This window comes from Drosophila virilis, chromosome 2 (assembly GCF_030788295.1).
Source record: "Drosophila virilis strain 15010-1051.87 chromosome 2, Dvir_AGI_RSII-ME, whole genome shotgun sequence".
Classification (NCBI taxonomy): domain Eukaryota; kingdom Metazoa; phylum Arthropoda; class Insecta; order Diptera; family Drosophilidae; genus Drosophila; species Drosophila virilis.
In genome coordinates, this window is record NC_091544.1 from 917,252 (window position 1) to 938,486 (window position 21,235).

The 21,235-nt window shown below is 39.1% G+C and overlaps 2 protein-coding genes across 3 annotated transcripts in view; one reads left to right on the top strand and one right to left on the bottom strand.

Annotated features, from left to right (window-relative positions):
- Positions 1-2,051: 2,051 nt before the first annotated feature.
- Crz (Corazonin) lies at positions 2,052-3,196 on the top strand. Its single transcript, XM_002058402.4, has 3 exons — positions 2,052-2,103; positions 2,492-2,704; positions 2,776-3,196. Exons 2-3 carry the CDS (start codon positions 2,508-2,510, stop codon positions 3,038-3,040), a joined length of 462 nt encoding a protein of 153 aa, XP_002058438.1. The 5' UTR covers positions 2,052-2,103; positions 2,492-2,507; the 3' UTR covers positions 3,041-3,196.
- Positions 3,197-12,921: 9,725 nt separating this feature from the next.
- Positions 12,922-21,235, bottom strand: part of C15 (homeobox protein C15) — a 126,998-nt gene continuing 118,684 nt past the window's right edge. For both annotated transcript variants that reach the window (XM_070207101.1, XM_032439159.2), the window contains 2 exons: positions 20,121-20,349; positions 12,922-13,617 (listed from right to left, as the gene is read on the bottom strand). In XM_070207101.1, coding sequence (XP_070063202.1) covers positions 13,416-13,617; positions 20,121-20,349 — 431 coding nt within the window. In that variant the 3' untranslated portion in view covers positions 12,922-13,415. The remainder of the gene's footprint in view (positions 13,618-20,120; positions 20,350-21,235) is intronic.

The window sequence follows — 21,235 nt, forward strand, 5'->3', positions numbered from 1 at the left end:
ATATATGTCGTTTTTAGAGCGCGGAGATATGTCGTTTTTAGAGCGGCGGAGTTATGTCGCTTCAAAACGACATAATCTCGCCATGATCAACGGCGGAGTTATGTCGTTTTGAAACGACATATCTTCCCGCGGATATATGTCCTTTTTAGAGCGCGGAGATATGTCGTATTTAGAGCGGCGGAGTTATGTCGCTTCAAAACGACATAATCTCGCCATGATCAACGGCGGAGTTATGTCGTTTTGAAACGAGATATCTTCGCGCGGATATATTTCCTTTTTAGAGCGCGGATATATGTCCTTTTTAGAGCGCGGAGATATGTCGTTTTTAGAGCGGCGGAGTTATGTCGCTTCAAAACGACATAATCTCGCCATGATCAACGGCGGAGTTATGTCGTTTTGAAACGAGATATCTTCGCGCGGATATATGTCGTTTTTAGAGCGCGGATATATGTCCTTTTTAGAGCGCGGAGATATGTCGTTTTTAGAGCGGCGGAGTTATGTCGCTTCAAAACGACATAATCTCGCCATGATCAACGGCGGTGTTATGTCGTTTTCGAACGTCATAATTTCGCCAGAAAAAAGCGAAATAATTCCACCGGCAAAATGTACTGGGCGGAGATATGTCGGTGGAGTTATGTTGGTATGCCAAGCGGAGAACCCTCTGCCAATATAGCATATCGAGTTGCCAACGTTTTCAGCAACTGTTTTGAAACATTAGCCAAGAATAAAAAATAAGGAATTTGGCTTTAAACAACGGCTTGCCAACCTTTAATATTTCTATACCCTGAACCCATTGAAAATGGGTAAAAAGGGTATATTGTATCTGTGCAAAGTGCAAATGTATGTAACAGGCAGAAGGAAGCATCTCCGACCCCATAAAGTATATATATTCTTGATCAGCATTAATAGCCGAGTCGATCTAGTCCGTCTGTCCTTCTGTCCGTCTGTCCGTCCATCCGTCCGTCCGTCCATCCGTCCGTCCGTCTGTCTGTCTGTCCGTATGTATAAACGCAAGGATCTCAAAACCTATAAGAGCTAGAGACTTGAAATTTTAGATATAGGTGCTCCTAGTGGCTGCGCTCCTAGTTTGTTTCCGATAATCGATAACTTACTCCGTTTCCAAGCAATCGATAAAAATCGATATCGATATCCTGTTTTTTGGGCAATTTTGGTAAATAATAAGAGCCAGAATCACCGAACTTGACATATAGCTTCTCAAATAGAATATATGCATTTGATGTTGCAAGTAGAGGGTTCAGGGTATCCCCTAGTCGGGAGCTCCCGACTATAGCTTTATACTTGTTATATACTTCTGCAAGCGCCAAGTTTAGATCTGATTCTAAATATAAGTCAGTCGCAGGATTTAATGCTTTATTTCTATCAGAGATGAGCTTAAGGCCACGTGCTTGCCTCCTGGGCACTGGAAGTATAAGGACGGAAATTTCAATAAAAACAACAAGAAAGCGTGCACCAGTCTAGTGCCCGACTAGCAGTTACCCTGTGCCACCATGGACATGTGGATATGACCATGCTGAGCGACGCGCCGGATTCTGATCAGGAAAATATAAATCGTCTTCTGCCTGTTACATACATTTGCACAGAAACATTAAATCTCGATTTGGCCATTTGCAATGCGTACAGGGTATCCGAACAGATGCCCTAACCCTTTCACTGTTGCTGTTGTGCTCTGTTTTCCGACAGAGTCCTGGCGCAGGACTCTGGAGCAAGTGGCAATTTTCCAATCAGCAAATGCATTCAATTTGATCAGCCAGCCGGAGTGGTGGGCGTGGCACGTGGGTACTAAATGCCATCTTGGCCACGCATGAAAACAATTGCCAACTAATAATCTCAGTTAATCTGCATGTGTGCGGCGCCTGGAGGGCATCTTGCCAGGAAAAGCACTTGTTGCCACACCCCGCACTCGGCACCCCCTTATCCATATCTATTCACCCCTTTTTTGGAGCCATGTTTATGGCCGTGGGATTTTAGCGAAATTGCAGTTTGCTCCTTTGGTTATAAAAGCGGCTGTCAGCAGCAATAAAGGCTCAGACGTTGCTTCAGCCTGCTTGTGTGTGGTTTGGCCGAAATAATTTTGGATTCTTGGCAAGTGTGAAAATTAATAAACTAAATAAAATAAAGACCTAAAAAGCTCCATAAGTATACTTACAGAATAAGGCTCAGAAAAGTTTACATTCGTTGAAAACAAAAAGTTTACTCAAGTTTCCATCAATTTTTTAAGTCCGAATTTTTAAATTTAGTATTCAATTTAAGAAATGTTGGAATTATTTTTAAGAACTTTCGTTTTTCCAAATTTGTGCTTAACTCTTTTTAAATTAAGTATTATTTACACTTAATTTGAGAGTATTTTAAAGAAAGTAATAGCAATATAACAATATGTATTTATATTTATATGTATAGACATATTTCTTCCTTAGAGTCTCCATTTGTCTCTGAGTGTATTCTCTCTTAATTAATTATATCTCTTCTTTAGAATCTGCTATCTAATCATGCTGCGTCTCTTGCTGCTGCCCCTGTTCCTGTTCACCCTGTCCATGGCTTGCATGGGGCAGACATTTCAGTATTCTCGCGGCTGGACCAATGGAAAACGGGCACCGCCCGCAGCTCTGGTGACCAATGGCCACAATCTGGGCCTATTGGACATTTACGATATTCAGGATAGGCCCACCGATATTAAACTGGAACGGTAAGCGCTTAATTAGTCTCTGTTTAGCATGAAATACACCTCCTCCTCTTCTTTTTCTTCTTCTTCTACAGCTGCCTGTTGCAACTGCAGCACTTTGTGGGCAACGCCCTGCTGCATCGGTCCTTTGCCAACGGATTAGCCTACAGTGCGAGCAGGCCCGACCCGGAAACGGACGTGCGCAGCATTAATATTCATTCGAGACCCGGCTCCGGTAACAACAATATTGAAAACAGTTTGTACCCGAACGTCAATCATCGTCAATCAAACGAGCTGTTCGAGGCCTTAAATGCGCCGGGCCCCGATGCGGTGGAGCCCAACGATTATGGCAAGCATTAAAGGCGGACAAGAATATAAGTAAAATTTGATTTAATTAATAATAACTGTTATTAGCAAGAAATGCTACAAAAATATTAAAAAAAAGGAGAAGAAGAAACTAATTGATATTGGCAAAATGAAAATGTATTTATTTAGGTATTATACCTAATATCGTTCAAGTTTTAATGTTAATAAAAAAGAAAATGGAAAATCTGAAGAAATTATTATTTATATTATTATTAATATAATTTGAAGTATATAAGTTACTTATACAATAGTGGCGCCATCTATTAATTTCTATAAAAAGTAAGTGAATCAGTATAAGTACTGGTTGCTGCCTCAGTTAAATTGGTTTATGTTCCTGCTGAAACGTACGTGGCACCGTCTGCAGCTGGCGTGCACCAACCAGCTGTTTGAGACATATTGCTACAAATAACCGCAAAGACCTAAAACTAGGTTGATGCCTTGGTTAAATTGGTTTATGTTTGTGCTTAAACGTACGTAGCGCCATCTGCAGGGTATCTGTATAACGTTTTATGCAACTTTGCTTCACTCCGAAAGTTGGTTTGAACATAACCGCTACAAATAAACACCGTACAACAACAGTAATTTAGGATAAAGTAAACAAATCGTTTAAATGAACTTTTTAAGTTACTTACTAAGAAAACTGCTTGTATTTTTAAATATCTTTATGTATACAAATATTTAAGCATCTATATAGTGTGATAATCAAGGTCTTTATCTATGTAAATATAAATATATGCATAATAAACATAAATATATAAAACTTACAGTTCGGTTTTTTATTTTTTCCATATATCAGCTGGTTATGAAAAAGGCAGGATGAACGTTTAGATTAATTTATTGCTTGTGGTTAACTGAAGGGATGAGCTACAAGATGAACAAGTGAACTAGTTCGCAACTCAAAAATGAACTGAACTAGTTCAGCAAATAAAAGTAGAATTTATAGCTTCAACTAAAGAACTTCCAGCACATGCTCTACTAGGAGTAAAGTACTAAGTGTTGGTTGATCACCAACCGTTAACAAGCCAAGTGAATTGAACAGTTTACGAGTCAATTCTAAATAAATAATAATGCTTGAGGCCAACGTGCTAATCTCAAGTCTTATCATCAATCAAAAAAGCACTTGAGCACAGATGTAGGCCAGCTTTTTGGGGGAAAAGGAGTCAAATGATTATGATGGGCATTAAATCGAAACGGGTTAAGAAATCGATAGAATGGTATGCTAAAGCGGGAGTTTACGAAGATTGCCAAACAGACATTTCTTTGTAAACTCAGAGAAAAAATGAACCATTTCGGAAATTGCCGTTAATAGACATTATAGGACACTCAGAGAAAACATGAACAATTTCGTTCTCATTGATTTAAATATAAACTTTAAAAACTGAGCAAGAAATTTTGACATTCAAATACAGTTTTAAGAAAACATTTTATGCTTAGTTTGAGAATGCAAATTCTTTTAATGATTATTATTTTATTTCTATATCAATTAACTTTTTCTTTATTTTTAAACCAAGGAAAGAAAAGTCTTTATACTTATATTTTTAAAACTGACGACGAAATTGTTGTATTCCAATAAAATATTAACGAATTTGATCTAAATTGGGAACATTTTATGCCTAATTTGAGTATACGAATTCATTAATTACTTATTTCTTAGGAAATGGGGATTTTCTTAATTTGTCAATTAAGGAATGAAATATTTAAGCTATAAAATTTCAAAAACTTAGATCGACATTGTTATATTCAAATACAATTCTAATAAATTGTATGCAAACTCTTAAAATGAGTATTAATTTATCAATGGAGATTTTCTTGATTTTCGTAGTAATAAAACGTTTTAATAATGAAAATAGAGCTCCGTTTTTCAGTTCGCAGAGTTTATACTCCTATGTTTTTATGTGTTTATTCCATATTCTTAAAATAAAAGCGGGAATCAAATTATTTGTGGGATGAAAGATATATAATTGATGATTGCGCATTTATGAGAATTGTTGTGTGCACTTCAATGCGAAAATCTTGTCGAGGCACGCTTCGAAGCCGTCCGCCGTCTGCCGGAGTGAGTCCTGTGCCCTGGGTTCAGTTGAGATGAGAAACAGCAGACATTTAATTTGGCTGGGGTTGAAGCCGAGCAGCCGGGCAAAGCCGAGCAGCGTCCTCTCAGCATCTTGCAGTTAATTACTTAAAGTGGTTTGAGCGCTAGTTGGACGCGGGTTCGAACTGTGCGCCGGCTGCACCTGTTTTGGGAGATAGATATCAAATCAAACGGCCTGCCATAAAGCTGGGCGGGCTCATCATTCACGCAATCCCTTCATAAAAAAGATATACGACATGGTCACAGTCGGCACGGAAAAATGCAAAAAGAGCGAAACGCAGTTTTCACAATTGAATTCCTAACAAGCTAATCGATCCTCGGGGAGGAGGGTGTGTGCGTCCGTGTGCGCCAGGACTTGGACACGGACGGGCACGCACCGCCGCCCTGGCTGCTTTGGGAATATGAATTTATATCTTTTAATCTGCGCTGGGGCTGAAGCGAGTGCTGTTTTGCCGTGGCTGGCTGGAATAAAAGTGAAATTAAGGACGCAGGACATATTTCAACAATGCAGAGCACTGTTTATTGTCAATGTCAAGTGGGCCTCCGGGGGTGTCAAGTGGCAACCAAAGGGCGGGGGCGGAGGGCACGGCTCGAATTGTAATTGCATTAAAATGCAATTGCAATTGCCACTGGTGCTTTCCCAGGCTCTGCGGCTCCTGCGCCTGTCGTCATCGACTTGTCGATTGTTGAGTGTCATCCTGTGTATTGAGTCCTGGTGGCATGTAGGTGGACCGGGCCTGTCCTTGTAGGTGCTCTGTCCGACTGCGTAAATTGTATTGAAAGCTGCTTTTAACGCCCTTTCAAGCGGTCACCAGTTGAGCGATGTCCTTTGGAGCCGTTGTCCTGCGGCTGCCCTGACAAGGATATCAAATTGCTTGCAACACCTGCAATTGGCTGGTCAAATTGAAAGGAATTTTTGATCAGTCTTTCATTTTGGCCATGAACGGAAGCGATTTAGCCAGGCTTGTCTCCCTGTCCAATTGGGAACCTGCAAATATATTAAATATATATATTATATTATTAAATATATATATAAGGTATATATTCCTTTACAGCATACGCAGATCTATCTTACCATTTTCTTATTCGACATTTATTCCTTTACCACAATATCGATATATATCGATTTTGAGACAGAGCATTTTGAGCATAGCTCGATAAGTATATGAGATGGATGCATGAAACTTTGTATGCAGATTCTCCATTAGACACAGATTAATATTATTTCACAAACAAAGTGTGGAAGTCGAGTTGGAAGTGAAATACTTGAAGATAACTTAACAAAGAAAAAAATATCTTAATAAAGCTAATATCAAAGAAAAATGTTTTTCTCAGGATATATTTATTATGGTTAAAATTCTCGCAACTTTCCCAGGGTATTTGGGTGCTTGTCTATTTCTAGCATCTGCTATAACTCTTCTTATCTGAAATCAAGTGCTGAGAAAATCTCAACACTTGCCAAAGGGCAAACAGTGCTCACCCCCTACGAGGAACAGCGGCCAAAACAGGCGACAAGCGGATAACAATTATATTAAACAGCAAGCAAAACAATATTCGCCCAGGATTTGTAACAGGATACGCGTGTAACCACGAAATGGCGAGTCCTTCAGTCAACGACAACAACAGGAACAACAGCAAGGATAATGCGTAAAACACCCTTTCAATTAAATATTTGAAAACAACATTCGGCAATTACACAATTGACACTAGCTGAGGGGTGGCCCGACAAGCCCAGCGTAGCCCACCCCGACCCCACCCACCAGCCCTTGGCATTATTCCGGCGCAACTTCATCAATTTGAAATGCTGCCAAAAAGCCCGTGAGTCGAAGGCACGCGCGTCAATTCTCGCCGCGATCCGAACGCCGGGTACCGCAGGGATTTAAATAGAGAGACCACGTGCGGGGTGCGGGCTGCTGTGGCAGGTTCATAAACAACATCAACAAGGACAAGTTGCGCTCGTTAAACATTAGTCAACATGAACATGACATGGCCAATGCCCCATGCCAAGCTCCTGCTCCTGCTGCGCTCCGGCCGTATTAAGGCCCGTTTTCACGTTCGTTTCTCAAATGTCGTAAGTCGTGGGCTTCTTTCTATACCCTGCACGCACGGAAAGTGCCTAAAAAGGGTACGTTTATTTTGTGTACATGTTTGTAATAGGCAGAACACACAAATATAAGCTCGTGATCAGAAGCAACAGCCGATTCGATCTAGTCTAACACAGTTATTTTCAAGATATCAACCTCCAGTTTTGTGGGCATATCTCTAAATAACAAGAAATCGTAAATTATACATAACGCTTAAGGCTTAAGGCTTTAATATTTACACACATTCGAATGTCTTAGTTATGCACTGAAAATTTCATAAGGATCGGTCCATAAGCAACTGAGTTATTCAAGAACGAATTTCTTAAAGTGGGAAGCATGCAAATGTTGTCTACAGGATATCTCACAGCGAGCACTCCCGCCTGACTTGGTTTTTTATTGTTTGGCCCATTCGTTTGTCGTTTATTTTTACAGTACGCCATTTATTTGGCCAGCAAACGGGACAACAAAAAAAATAAATAAAAAAAATAAAATCTGTGGGACTTGCGTATTTTAATATGCATTTGGGAAAAGTTTGGCCGGCAAACGTAATTCCCGGATATCTAAATGAGTTTCTTTTCATTTCAATTTCCGTGTTGCTGCCCTTTTCTTCTTCTTTATTTGTTGTTGGGAAATGCGTGAACATTTTGGCCTCAATGTGATTGAGGCAATTGCTGGCACGCTGTGCATTATTTATGGCCCAGCACCGAATTTTGACTTGGCTCAAGAAAAATTACGCAGAAATCAAAATTTGCCCCGAAGGCCACTTACAGAGTCCGGAGTCCGGAGTCCGGACAAGGGGCCAGCAAAAAGGTCAATTCTGTTGTTTCAAATAAAAAATGCAAATGCTGCGTGTCCATGAAATGGACAATTGGGAATGAGCACAATCAGACCGAGAAAAGCAAACGAAATGAAAGTCGACAGCTTTCGGCTGGGAGATACCCTGTAAACCACACATTTGAGAAGAGTGAAGAGAGGCGTTCTAAAAACTAATCATTTGTTTATACCGTACGAGAACAAATGTGCTGAATGTGAAGTCCTCTATAAAAAGGTGAAAAACTGTGGCTTCAAATCGATAATTATCGATTTTTGGAAAATGGGTTTTTGTTTGTTACACACATTTACACAGCTGCAACCTACCTATGTCAGACATTTACGGGTATTAGCAGGAGGCCTAAGCAGTTTAAGCGCAAATGAAATGAAAGTCTCGCTTTTATAACTGGCAAATCTAGCACAATTTGCCAGCTTGGCCTAAATATTTGAACAGGCCTTCCGCCTTAAATAGACTTTTGAGATTTGCCTCAACAATCTTGCAATGTAGTTTGATTAGCTGGCGCTCCTCCATGCATACCTCATGTTCTTATTATTTGTTTTTTTTTTTTTTTAATTGTGGCATTGATTTTCGTTTAACAAATTTCCGAGGCTATTTTCACGCCATAACTCTAATGGAATACGGCATAAATTTTCCAGGTTTTTTAATATTTGATGAGCTGTTTTCTTGTTTTTGTTTTTTTTTTTTTTTTTGACTTGAACCGAGGCAAGGCAATAAAATTGAAATGTTATTTTTGTTGCCTTTGATAGCTCGAAGCTCGTCAAAGTCTGGTTATAAATTTGTGTGCTTGGCAATAAATACCCGGAATCGTAATGCTACGTGTGTTTCTGACCCCGGGTCCAAATGCTGCTGGCTGTTGACATTTCTGGGGAGGGGGTTGGAGGTTGGGCAAAAGCAACCCCCGCTTCAAGGCTGACCACTCAATTCACATTGAGTCTGTCTGTCTGTCTGTCCGTTGCTTGGGAGTGAGCCCTGTACCTGGCACTTTACACTTTCCACTCTCCGGCTTTCAACTTTTTATGCTGCTGATGTGATTTTGCACTCAATTGAAAACAACTTGATTAAATTTTCATGTCGAATTGCATGGAAAGTGTGAAACACGAATTTTCTACTTCGCCTCACTCAAAATCCTGATGGAATCCTTATTTTTCCCTATTTCTTTCATTTTCTATTTCTATTGCTTTGAATAGTCCCTCAATCAGTTTTAATGTCGTATTAATGCATATTATTCAGTTATAATAATATTAAGAATTTGTTTTGATAATAATAATGATATCACAATAATATATCTGTCTATTATTTGAAGGGTCTAATAACTCTTGAAATATTTATATCATTATACAAATATTATTAATGAATAATAGTAATTAATATTTTAAGACTCATTTCTTAGTAGATAACTCAGCAAAGAGGACGCTGGCTCGAATCCACTTGTGTATTATTGTCGTATTCGCTTCATTCTATTGAATAATTATAATAATGAAATCCAAATTTAATTACTGGCATTTGCAAGCGACAGCTAAGAACTTGCACAAGGTATTTAACAATTTTGTGCTTGTTGTAGATAATTTATATGCTCTTGGGTATTTTGTTGTTGGACTTATCTGGCAAATTGCACGTGTGCTTGGGCGAGTTTTTCAGAATCATTTAGCCAGTCGATTGTCGATTGTCCACACCCGGCAAACAACACTTCATGAGCTTTTAGCATATGCCATACAGAAACACGAATAAAAAAACAAATTGAAAGAGTAAACAAAAACAAAGACAACACAAAAAAAATACGCAATAAAGTTTAAGCACATTCAACTAATGACAAGCCTAATGATTAATTTGGAGAACGGCGCTCGGTGGTCATTAGAAGTGAACTGTTGTTTGTCGCCGTCGCACCGGATCCCAACGGTTGGTGGTAGATCCGTATCCGGACAAGCACCCGAAAAAAAACTGTAACTGTGTCCCGTTCAGGCATAATGGCGTCCCTCGCTATCGGGGTATGTTTAGCGCACTTCCCACTCCATTTACTCCATTTTTAAACCCATTTATGCTTGCGCTGGGGTGTACTAATTTTAATATACCTATAGTCACACAGACAGCTAATGACGGCCCTCTGGCCCAACAATAGAGTAAGGGGTATATTCGTCATGTATTTCAGTATGCTATAAATGACATATAGTTCGACGTCATGCGTTCAATCATGTTGTAAGATCTACAGACTACGAAACTAATTAATATTGATCAATCAACAGATGTCAATCATGAGATTAAAATGCTTGCGGAGATCAGTCTTGCTATATTCATTAGATTGAATGACTTTATAAAGAAGTAAATGGTAAATAGATGTGATTGAAGGCATGAACGATGCTTAGAATATAATAGAATGGAATAGAAATCAATAAAAATTGGTAATGAAAATCCATCATGATGTATTAAACACATTAATAGACTACATATAATTGAATATGCAAAATTGAAATGCATGCAAAGATCAGTTATGTATTTAGTACATTGGGTGACTGGCTAGGAGGAATATGGAAAATGAAGATATCTGCAGATTTCAATCATGATGTATTGCTGGTGTCTGCAGATATTTAACTTGGTATATTAATCCTTAAGTACTTGATAGGTTTGATAGGCTACAAAATTAAAATTCAGTGCTGTTAACGGATATCAATCATGATCAGTCATGATGTATGCATCACATTAAATGACTAAAATAGAAGAAGATAGGAAATTAAGGTGATTGAACACATCAATCATGATGTATTGAGGCCACTGATCGATTAGCCTTAAAATAAATGTAAAATGGAAGTGCTCTTCTTCGAGTTAAGGGTAGCTGCTAGCCGCATATGTTTTAACTGCATACCGACTAGTTGTTTTCAGGTGGGTTGTTAAAAATGGTTTCCTTTATGGCATTTTTTTTATGACTGCCATGTGGCAGGTTGACAGGCCAACCAGCGACGAGTATAATTAGAGGCTAGACGTGCCACCGTTAGTCCAACTATAACAAAAACAATAACAACAGCAAGAAGAAGAAGGGCGAACAATAGCAAAATAGCTAGTCATATTTAATTTAAATGTCGCCATGATGGCCGCTAATTATTTGCTGTCACTGTGCGCCGTCTACTGTGACTGCAACTGCTACGGCTATTGTGACTGCTTTTGTGAGTATCTGTCAAAGTTTGTCTAGAGCATTATTGTCAGCAATTCCCCCAAGCTTTGACTTTGCCTTGCTCCATTGTTGTGCATTTTAATATGAAAATTGCAGCCAGAAATTGTTGCCTTCAAAAAGGCTGAAAAACTAATTTGAAAATTGCTACGCTGCCCGCTTGGCTTGGCTTGGCCTTAAATCCCTTTCAATCTCTGGCCGTAATCCAAATTGACATGGCAGACGGACCAAGAGGCTTCCACTCCCGCCACCCTCTCCGCCTTCGCCTTCGTCGCTGTCCTGGCTTGTCTTGTTGACCAACCGCATGGCTGTTCATTTGTATTTTTCATATCCAGTCGACAGCAACCCCCTCTGGTCACTTTCAATTTGGTTTTCTTTTTGCTGATTTTCGGCAGAGCAAACTTTTCAGCCCAGAACTGTGGCGCCTGTCACTCCACTGAGTGGACACAAATAGATTGCTGCTTTACCCCAAGACCGGGCGCCTGTCCGCAGCTTGGCTCAATAATCAATCAAACCGGACAAATGCTACAAAGTGGGCAGCCAATTAGAGACAAGCCCCAAGAACTGGCCACATGCAATATGGACGGCAAACACGGAGTTCATCCTCATTACAAGCCGCCGCTGGCCACAAAGGAATATAACAAAAATTGTCCAATTAAACGCAATTTATGCGAATTTCCAGAAGGTCCAGCGGCAAAAGCCACCAAATTAAAAAGGTGTCTCTCTGCTGAAGTTTCAATAAAAGAAAATAACAACAAACGGACGCAGTTTGTCTGCAACTTTGTGGGGCGCCGTCTTTTAACTTGTTGCCGATTGAAGAACACAAGAAAAAAAAATGGATTACTTCCGGACCACCGGAGGCCAACTTGTAGGAGTTGAAGTCCCCGACGCTAATGTGACAGCGGCCAACACTTTAAGGAGCGAGCCCTAAGCCTAAGGTAGAGCTACCTGCCAGATCAGGCCAGGTCTGGGCAGGCCAGGCGGCGTCTGTTTGTTTGTTTGTTTTGTCTTTCGGCGCCAATAAAAAACACGTAATATATTTATAATGAAAGGCCGCTAGATATAATTGATATATGTATATCCAAGGTTCAGGTTGTGCAGCGCCTAATTGTTGTTGGCTTCGCAGCATATGGCCCGGGCATAATAACCTGTCTATAAACTGTCTATAAATCATATCAGCCCAACTACACTTAGAACTCAATTATTTGGCATATGTTTAGTTTGTGTTCTTTGATTCCGTAATGTATTTATTTTGCCTTTGATTCATATATTTCCCCGATTTGATACTCGAACCGACACCGATTTTGAGAAGAAACGTGATGTATCCTCTTGCTCTTTGGTCGCGTCGGATCAACATTAAGAATTTCATTTTTTTGATTCCAACTCATAGTACTTTTCCGCACGAGTCTAAAATGGTTCCAAAATACGGCATTATTTGGCGGAGAAAACCCGAAAAATCTTCAAAAAAGGTTGAGTAAACGAATCGTTTTTTTGATCAATAACTTTTTTTAAGCTATCGATTTTTAAATTTTGCCAATATTAGTAGAGATTCGTAGGAATTCAAAAAGGCATAACATTTCAAAATCGGCCAAATAACGTACGATTTTGGAATATTATACAATTCTGGACTCGTATTTTATTTCGCATTAATTTTTTTTTATATTTTTTTTTTGTTTTTTTTTTTTTTATTTAAATTTTGTTTATTTTCAGATCTGGTATTCAGTTTGTGTTCTTTGATTCTGTAATGTATTTATTTTTCCTTTGTTTTCTTTGCTTTTTGTTAGTTTATAAATTTTTCAATAGCTATTTAGTTTTATAATACTATGCAATGCCATTCGACTTACAACTAACGTACAATACAAGCCATATAATTAAAATTTTGTATGTTATATACCATATTTATATATATATATATATTTATACTTTAAAGTTGACATTTTGAGATTAAATTGAAATGAAGGAAACACTGTGCTACAAACTAAGGGACACTACTTAAACCTAAATCGAGTACTTAAGTAACTAGGTGATTATTTTAGATTATATTATAGTATGGGGAGTAAAGCTAGATATTTACAACTTGTGCTTGATTGATTTTCACTGTAGCGCACACATTTTTCTCAACTCTATTTACAAAGCAAACTGTATCACAAATAAACCTTATACACATACTTTATATATATATATATAGATCTACTATTTGACAATTAGCAGCCCGCTGCATGCGACGCCTCCGCCCAGGGCTGCAGTCCGTGCAGCGCGGCCAGCGGGGCTCCATTCACGCCGGATTGGGAGCTCAGAGGCGCCGCCGGCGGCGCAAAGCCCTTGCTAATGGCCTCCGCCTGCAGGGATAGCATCAGCCGATTGGCCGCCTGTCGCTCGGCTTCGCGCTCCTCCGCCGTCTGACGTCTGTAAAGGGGAGAGAAAAAGAAAGAGAGAAACTAGTTTAAAAAGCTGCACATGATTAAAAATTTTAAAATTTAATAGAGCATAAAAAGCAAGAGTACTTTTATCGGTTTCGACTGGGAGAGACTCAGCTTTGAGCTGCCACATTCTATATTTCTTCTATGCACAAAAACACAAACATAATGGAGAAAAATTTCCTGATTAACTTCGGTGCTTGTAATCCGATCTTTATAAAATGTTCAGTTCAATGTACGCTATTTTTTCAAATTTGGTCAAAATTTTAGAATGTGATATTTTGAATGCCAATCGAATTAACTAATCCGTAGGAGTCCAAAATTATTAAATCATTCCGAAATGGGACATTATTTAGCAGAGTTATTCCAACATAAAAAAAACGATACCAGTTTTTAGTCATAGTTCAGGGAATAATACGATTTGATGAGGCTTATCTATAATTTGGCATCGGCTAATGTGCATATTCATTATCGAAAAGCAATTTGGCCCAGAGAGAGAGAGAGAGAGAGAGAGAGAGAGAGAGCAAGAGAGCAAAAGATAAAGAGCTGGAGGGAGGGAAGGCTCATCAAGTCATTATGTGGGCGGCTTATTAAGACCATTTAAAACTAATCAAATCAAATATGCTGATTGCCAACAGTCAACCCGCCAGACCCCTGCAATTATGGCATTGTTTCGCTTTTGTTTATTGAAAATTAATTTCGATTCTGGCCTGGCCTGGTAAAATTGCATTTTAAATGTTGCGCTTAAATGGGATTTAAGCCGAGCAGCAACAACAATAACTCGCTCACATTTGGCCATAAATAATTCAGCTGCAATTGCAACACGGGCTTTTGCACTTTGCACTTTGCCCTTTGCTACTGCAGTTGTAATTCTCTTCCTCTTCCCAGATCATTTTCCAGCTCCAGTTTCAGTTCCAGTTCCCAGTTCCCATTTCCCACTTCCTTTTCCGTTTCCCATGCCCTCATCTTTCGCGTTTGCGCAGCATTTATGCTCTAATTGTGGCCACCCCCACACACACAGTCCCACACACACACACACACACACACACACGCATTGCATCTCTGTCTGTGGGGTTGTTTTCGCCTTCGCGCGCCATATTGAATATTTCATGATCTAATAAAGTTCTTACTACGATGTCTAGCAAAAAGTTTTTGGCCCGTAATTACAAACCCAAATACTTGGCTCGTTAGTGTGCGCGTGTTCGTGTGTGGGTGTGTGTATGTGTGTGTGTGTGTGTGTGTGCGACCCACACATGTCATTATTGTATTTTAGTTAAATATGCTATCATTACGGCTTTCATCAGCAATGTCATCATTCAAACTACGAGTTCGTAACTTAAATGCGAACTGATTAAAAATTCATTAATTTCATAGTCCAATTGTGGCTTGTTTTTGTGTTATACGAAAATATAAAATTATTTACTGGCATACGAATTGTACAGAGACATTTATATTTTGTCAAAGAACATTCTCAGACCTAATTTTGCGATTCCCCTTAAAAGTTAATTAATATTGTATACATTTTCTTCCTTATTGACCTCTTCCTTTTCTTCCTTGTATTGCCCTTTCCCCAAGCCCATATATTTGCTATGTTTAACAATTCCTTATACAGCCTAATTCACTATCCACATTTCTTAAATGTTTTTCTAATGTGAAAAATATTGCCCGCTGGTTTTCCCATAAGAAACCACATTTTGCTAACATTTGTTAATGGAATCGCAGCATGTGAAATAAAGCTAATATTTACATATTGCAACGTTGTTTTCGATTTTCTTTCAAGGTCAATATCGGTAAGTATTGTAAATTATGAATATCGATTAAAGAATTAGAAATATCGATTAAGGAAAATAATTACATATTACATGTATTTGTTGCTTTTGGTCTAAAATTCGTAGATTTGACTTAAAGTATAGTTAAATTCTTAGATATGAAAACATGTCTTTTAAATTACAAAGTATTAATATTTAATAAAAATTATAACTTGTTTATTCAACGAACTTTGCCAAAAATTTTTTCGTTGGTTTGGGAAACAAAATAATTCAAAACTCCCCATTGTACAAGCCACATTAATTGAATTATTGTACTCGAAATGTAACTCCATTGTCTGGCATTTGTTCGAGTGAATAATAGTATGGGAAGTATTTCACTTTTACTTTCTGGCATTTTGGATGCTTTATCTGCGAGCATTTTTAACAGCTACCGCATGAAAAATTCAACGAAAATTGATTAAAAACTCCAAAAACAAATGTGTGTGAGTGAGTGTGTGTGCGTGTGTGAGTGTGTGCGGGCTTAATTTAAGCTGTGCGAAGCAGAGACAAGCGGCACGATTGTAATTTATCTTCAGGCGCACGAGAGTTTTTCCAGCGGAAAATGGAAAATGCACGAAACGCTTTACAAATGTTAACTGTTTGTCAGAGCGATGAAAATGTTGTTGTTGTTGCTTTTGTTGTTAAACACGATAAATAATGGCCAGACATTAGGCTAAAATGTTTATTAAAGCTCGAGGCATAAATCGCTACGTAGGTGTCGGCAGGTGTGGAAGGTAGGAGAGGGGAGAGAGGTGGGAGGGGAGGCGTGGCTTAGATTAATGCTGCCACAAATTTAATGGCAAGTCAATTGTCGCACTGTTAGCAGCTGTTCAAACGTTTTGCTTTGGAGCTGATAATTAAAATCCGCCCGCAAACGATGTCAACAAATTAGAACAAAAGTTGAGGGAAAAAAAGTAAAAAGGCCCTCTGGCAATTATCTGGCAAGACATAACAATTTAGCTGGGCCATTAATCGGGCCCGGTTAGCGTCCTGTGGGAGTTGCCGCCCAAGACAAAAGATTTTCTTTTGGCCACGTGGACACGTGGCCCAAAAGTTAATTTCCAAATGGCCAACAGGCTCTTTGCCGTAATTAATTTCATTTGATTTTCTTCGCTGGCGCAAAACAAAACTTTGCTCTCTGCCAAATTGATATTTGCCTTGCGGTTCAAGTTTGCCAGCAAACTTCTTCTTCTTTTGGACACTTACACACACACGCACACACACACACTCATCTGTCACTGTGTGGGTGTGCGTGTGTAAATTTTTAATTAGACTGCTTTCAGCAGCAACAGCAAAAACTTTTCCATATGCCACGCAATTAATTTCGTGTGAGTTTTCGTACTCGAAGCCAAGATTCTCCCCCAAACAATCCGCCGGATTCTTGGCTTTTTGATGCATGGCCGTGTAATTAAAAAGGGTTTAACGGCAGCTTGATTTATGTGCCGGTTGCTAATTAAATTATGTACACACATCTAGTAGCTGGCCGTGCAAATTCTGCAAAGGAGAGCGCTTGCGAGGCAGTAGATACCCTGTAGTTATTGATTCCAAACATGAAATCAATTTGGCTTGGGAAAAGCTTAAGAACATTTACATTTCATTTTTGTTTCCGGTAAAGTAGATCTTAAGTAAAATAGATTCAAAATATTTATATAGATCTATAAAAACAAAATTTATATACATTTATAAGAATAAATCAGATAAATGAAGTGAAAATCTATAGAATATGTTGAAAACTGAGAAACTAGCCCAGTGACAAAATAGTTCAAACTCAAGAGTTTTTTTAATTCTCTTATAAAAATCATCATGGTTCGAAAAGATATATCAATAAAATATCTGGTTTCTGTACCCAAAACATATTAAAATACAAACTTATCTCAAGAACTTAACCGACATTCCGACATTCGTATATTCTCCGCCCATTTACTGGATGTACGGTATTTGTAAGGACATGGCGAAGCAGACAACCGTTAGACAACATCATTTGTTTGGCCCCATTGTCAGACACTGCGCAATGACATGCCATTTTTTTGCATCACAGAGTTTACAGCATGCTTGGCACTCACTCTCTCTCTCTCCTGCTCTCTCTCTCTCTCTCCCTCTCTTTTTCTCGCTATCTATCTGTTGTTCTGTGTGGCATTTGCCTTTTGCCCGCAGTTGCTATTTTATACCCTTGCAGTGGGTATTATAATTTTGTCACGCTTCGTGGTAGACATCTGTCAGTCTATTGGCTATGTACTATATGTTCTTGATCCGAATAAATAGCTATATTTGTTTAATCAAATTTGCCTTTCTGTCTCTTTATAGGGTCTCAAATATGTATCTTTTTGCTGCAGGCATTGCGAATATGCGTCGGAGTTGGTCGGTTCACTACATTTTGAGGACAGAGCTTTTTATAAAAACATCTATTTTAACATTTTTGAAAAAAGGGCTTCTGAACTAACTGAAAATAAGAGAAGTATTAAAAAAAAAACATTTAATAAGTATTTTTGCAACTAATAAAATGTACATTCTATGCCAATTTTATGAAATTGATGCGTAAACTTTTTGAAGAAGGGTATTCAATATTCAGCAGGTAACAATTAACTGTGCTTGCTTGTTGTTTCTTTGTTCACGTTCTCCTTCCTTCTCTTCCTTTGCTTCTGCTGTTTATTTCTTTTTCGCTAAACACATTGTCAAATTGACAGGCAACAAACTTCATTCAATTGCTCAAACTCAGTCGAACATTGTTGTTGTTGTTGTTGTTGTTAATTATTAATTGTTGTTGTTGTTGGCATTTAAAAGCCTCTGAGTCAAGCGCATTGCCTTTGTTGTAAAACGGGTTACAGTTTTTTTTTTTTGATAAAGAAAAGCAGAATTTATTGTAAAATACATTTTGTAATCTTTGGGCGAAGCGAACATAACTCATACGCCATGTTGAACGCTGCTAATTATTCAAATTACTTTTGGCGCGCACAGTTTGCAGCATTGCATTAAGGCAATTATGTGATCAGGCACACACACAAATACACACACAGCTCTGTGTGTGTGTGTGTGTAATCATGGTGCCTGTATTATGCCGTTGCCATTTCACTTAGCCACAAACGAGCCGTGGCCATTGCCGTTAACAAAATTGCGTTTTACATCATTAATTTTTACGAGCTAAACTAGGTCCAAAATGGCTGATAAGCTGTGAGAGCCAGGAGGAAAGGGAGAAGTAGAAGAGGGGGGGGGGGGGGGGGCTTCTGGCATTGTCGGGCTCTGGAGGCCTGCTAAGCGGCAATTAGCGCGTCTCAAAAGTGTTGTTGTTCTTGTTGTTGTTGGTGCATGCGACGCTGGCGTTGCCACGTTTTGAAAAGTTTTGCTTTTGCTCGTTATTATAATGGTAATTGCATAGGGTCTATGTATATATATATATATATATATATATATATAAGTATATTTTGTTATAATTCTAATGCTAGTAATAAAATAGAAAACAATTTGAGACACGCAAACGCGCTGAACGCATCGATGCCTCATTAACAATTACGAGACAAACAAGCGCGTGACTTGTTTATAGGACAACACACATACACTCGGAGAAAAACTATAGCACTTCTGCCGCAAATGTAGGTAAAAAGAAATAATTTGTATTTGGAACTGTTCTATTAAAGGAAAATGCTTGTAAAATAAACTAAATAACAAATATATATTGGAAACACAACAAATTTCTGACACAAAAAGCTTCGTTCTCAGCTTAAGGAATGTTAACTGTCTCTAGCGAGTATAAACGGTACAAATTTCCAGACATTTTCTTCGAGTGTATGCGTTTCTACTCATATGTATTAAATTAGGGGCGAGTGAGTATTCGCTTGATAAGGCAACGAGTTGAAAGTACTCGTTTGCATGGCAAATGTTCTGTGTTAGGCTACTCGGAAATGGGTCATAAATCAAAATGATAAACCAAGTAAATATGTTAAGTAAATTATTTACATGAGAAACATGTATGAACATTTAAATGCTACTTTTCTGTTATTTAGGTGCAAATATGCCTGCAGGTCTAGATAGTGTACAATTTAAGTATTATTCTGGTTAATAAATATAAATTGAATAAATGTGTTGTGTTTTTTGATTATAATTATTGTACAATTTTTTTTCTATTTATTTGAGTTACTCTGATCCCATTTGTTACATAGATACTTGTGTGTTCCATATTCAAGCCCTGGAAATATTATGAAACTTTGATAACAAAGAGAGAATGTATTTCCGTAAACGAGGAAGCGGCAAAGGAAAGAAGAAACGTATGCCAATGGGTTTACATAATCTCTCTCTGCAACTATTTGTTAAAACATTCTTTCTATTCTATTTACTTTATTACAATATGTTTTCATAACAGCCATTTTGGTGTTGTGATTAGCGTCTGGTTAGTGAAAGCCTCTGCTTATTATGGCTAAGCGTTGCAAAGGACTTTGCCGGCAACCAGGAGAATCCACCCCCAATGGATGGCCAACCCCTAAACGGAAAGCGGGGGCGCTTTTTCATTTAATGTGCTCATGCATAATGGAAAAACCTTTTACCCCACGAGCTCTATTCTTTTTTCTTTTTCTCTTTTTTAGACAAAAGCCTTTTGTGCATTTTGTAGTTTAAAAGGCTGGATCAGGGCGAGGAGGCGGGTACAGGTGTCAGCTGTCATCACATTTTACATATCGATTTTTGTTGTGCTCACCTCCATTTGGTGCGTCGATTCTGGAACCACGTCTTCACCTGGGCATCGGTCATCTTGAGGCCGCGAGCCAGCGCCGCACGCTCCGCGGAGGCCAGATATTTTTGCTTGTGGAAACGCTTCTCCAGTTCCGCCACCTGGATGCGTGTGAACGAGGTGCGCGGCTTTTTTCGCTTCGGAGGCGTGCGATTCTGGTAGGGATGTCCAATGCGCCGGGCGATGGGAAAGGCAGCTGTGGAATAGAAAAGAAAATAGTTAAATGGTTAAATGGAATATATTGATAATTGCACTTAAATTTCTCCCGCTGTGTGTCCTGGCTGGGCAATTAGCTAACAATAAACGGCGTAGACCTGGCCGCCGGATAACAAGCCATTTCCGATATTTGCTTCCGGCACCTGTGCGGCTACTTAGCGAACCGCCTGCTACCTGCCCATCCCCTCGCGGCCCGCTGTGAAATCAATTTAGACCCTGAGAGTCAACGACTCCGAGTCGAACCCGGTCCTAATTGCCGAAGTCTGAGGGCGATCTTTAACCTTCATCATAGAGTCTTTGCAGACAACGCACGCGACATCAATTTCATTCAAAGCCAAAGCCGGCTCGCCTCGAGTTGAGTCATAAACTCGCGGCTTCCTAGGATGCCTATGTGACCCAGTGTCTGGACTGGACGGGACTGCGCCTCGGTCTGCCGCCTAATGGTTGCAGGGGCAGGGACTGAGCGACTCTGGCGCTGAACCTTTTAAAATTCCAGCCAGACCTGACTCTCCTGTTGTTGTTGCGTGCTGTTGTTTATTTGCTGCGATAAGCCGCGGCCACCAACAAAAAATAAAATAATAAAAAACGATGTCGTTGCCGTCCTCCTGGTGACAACTGGGAAACCGGCTTGACCAAAGTCTCTCTGGGGTCACAGGCGACAGGTCACGGCAATTGCTTGGTAAACATGAACTCTAAGCTGACTAGAACTTTGCATTTTTCGAGCTGGAAAATAATGGAACAAGTCTAACTGAATATGTGAGCATTTCCAATTAACTATATTCTCAAGTAAAAATATTCTCGAACCATTTTTAACGCTTTGAAATGAAAGCTCACAAAAGGCTGCTCTTTGTAAAAATAAAAACAAC

Bases quoted from the DNA above. Each gene is read 5' to 3' on its own strand.
- Crz (XM_002058402.4), top strand. From the start codon at position 2,508: ATGCTGCGTCTCTTGCTGCTGCCCCTGTTCCTGTTCACCCTGTCCATG. The intron at 2,705-2,775 runs GTAAGCGCTTAA...CTTCTTCTACAG, and splicing joins ACCGATATTAAACTGGAACG to CTGCCTGTTGCAACTGCAGC.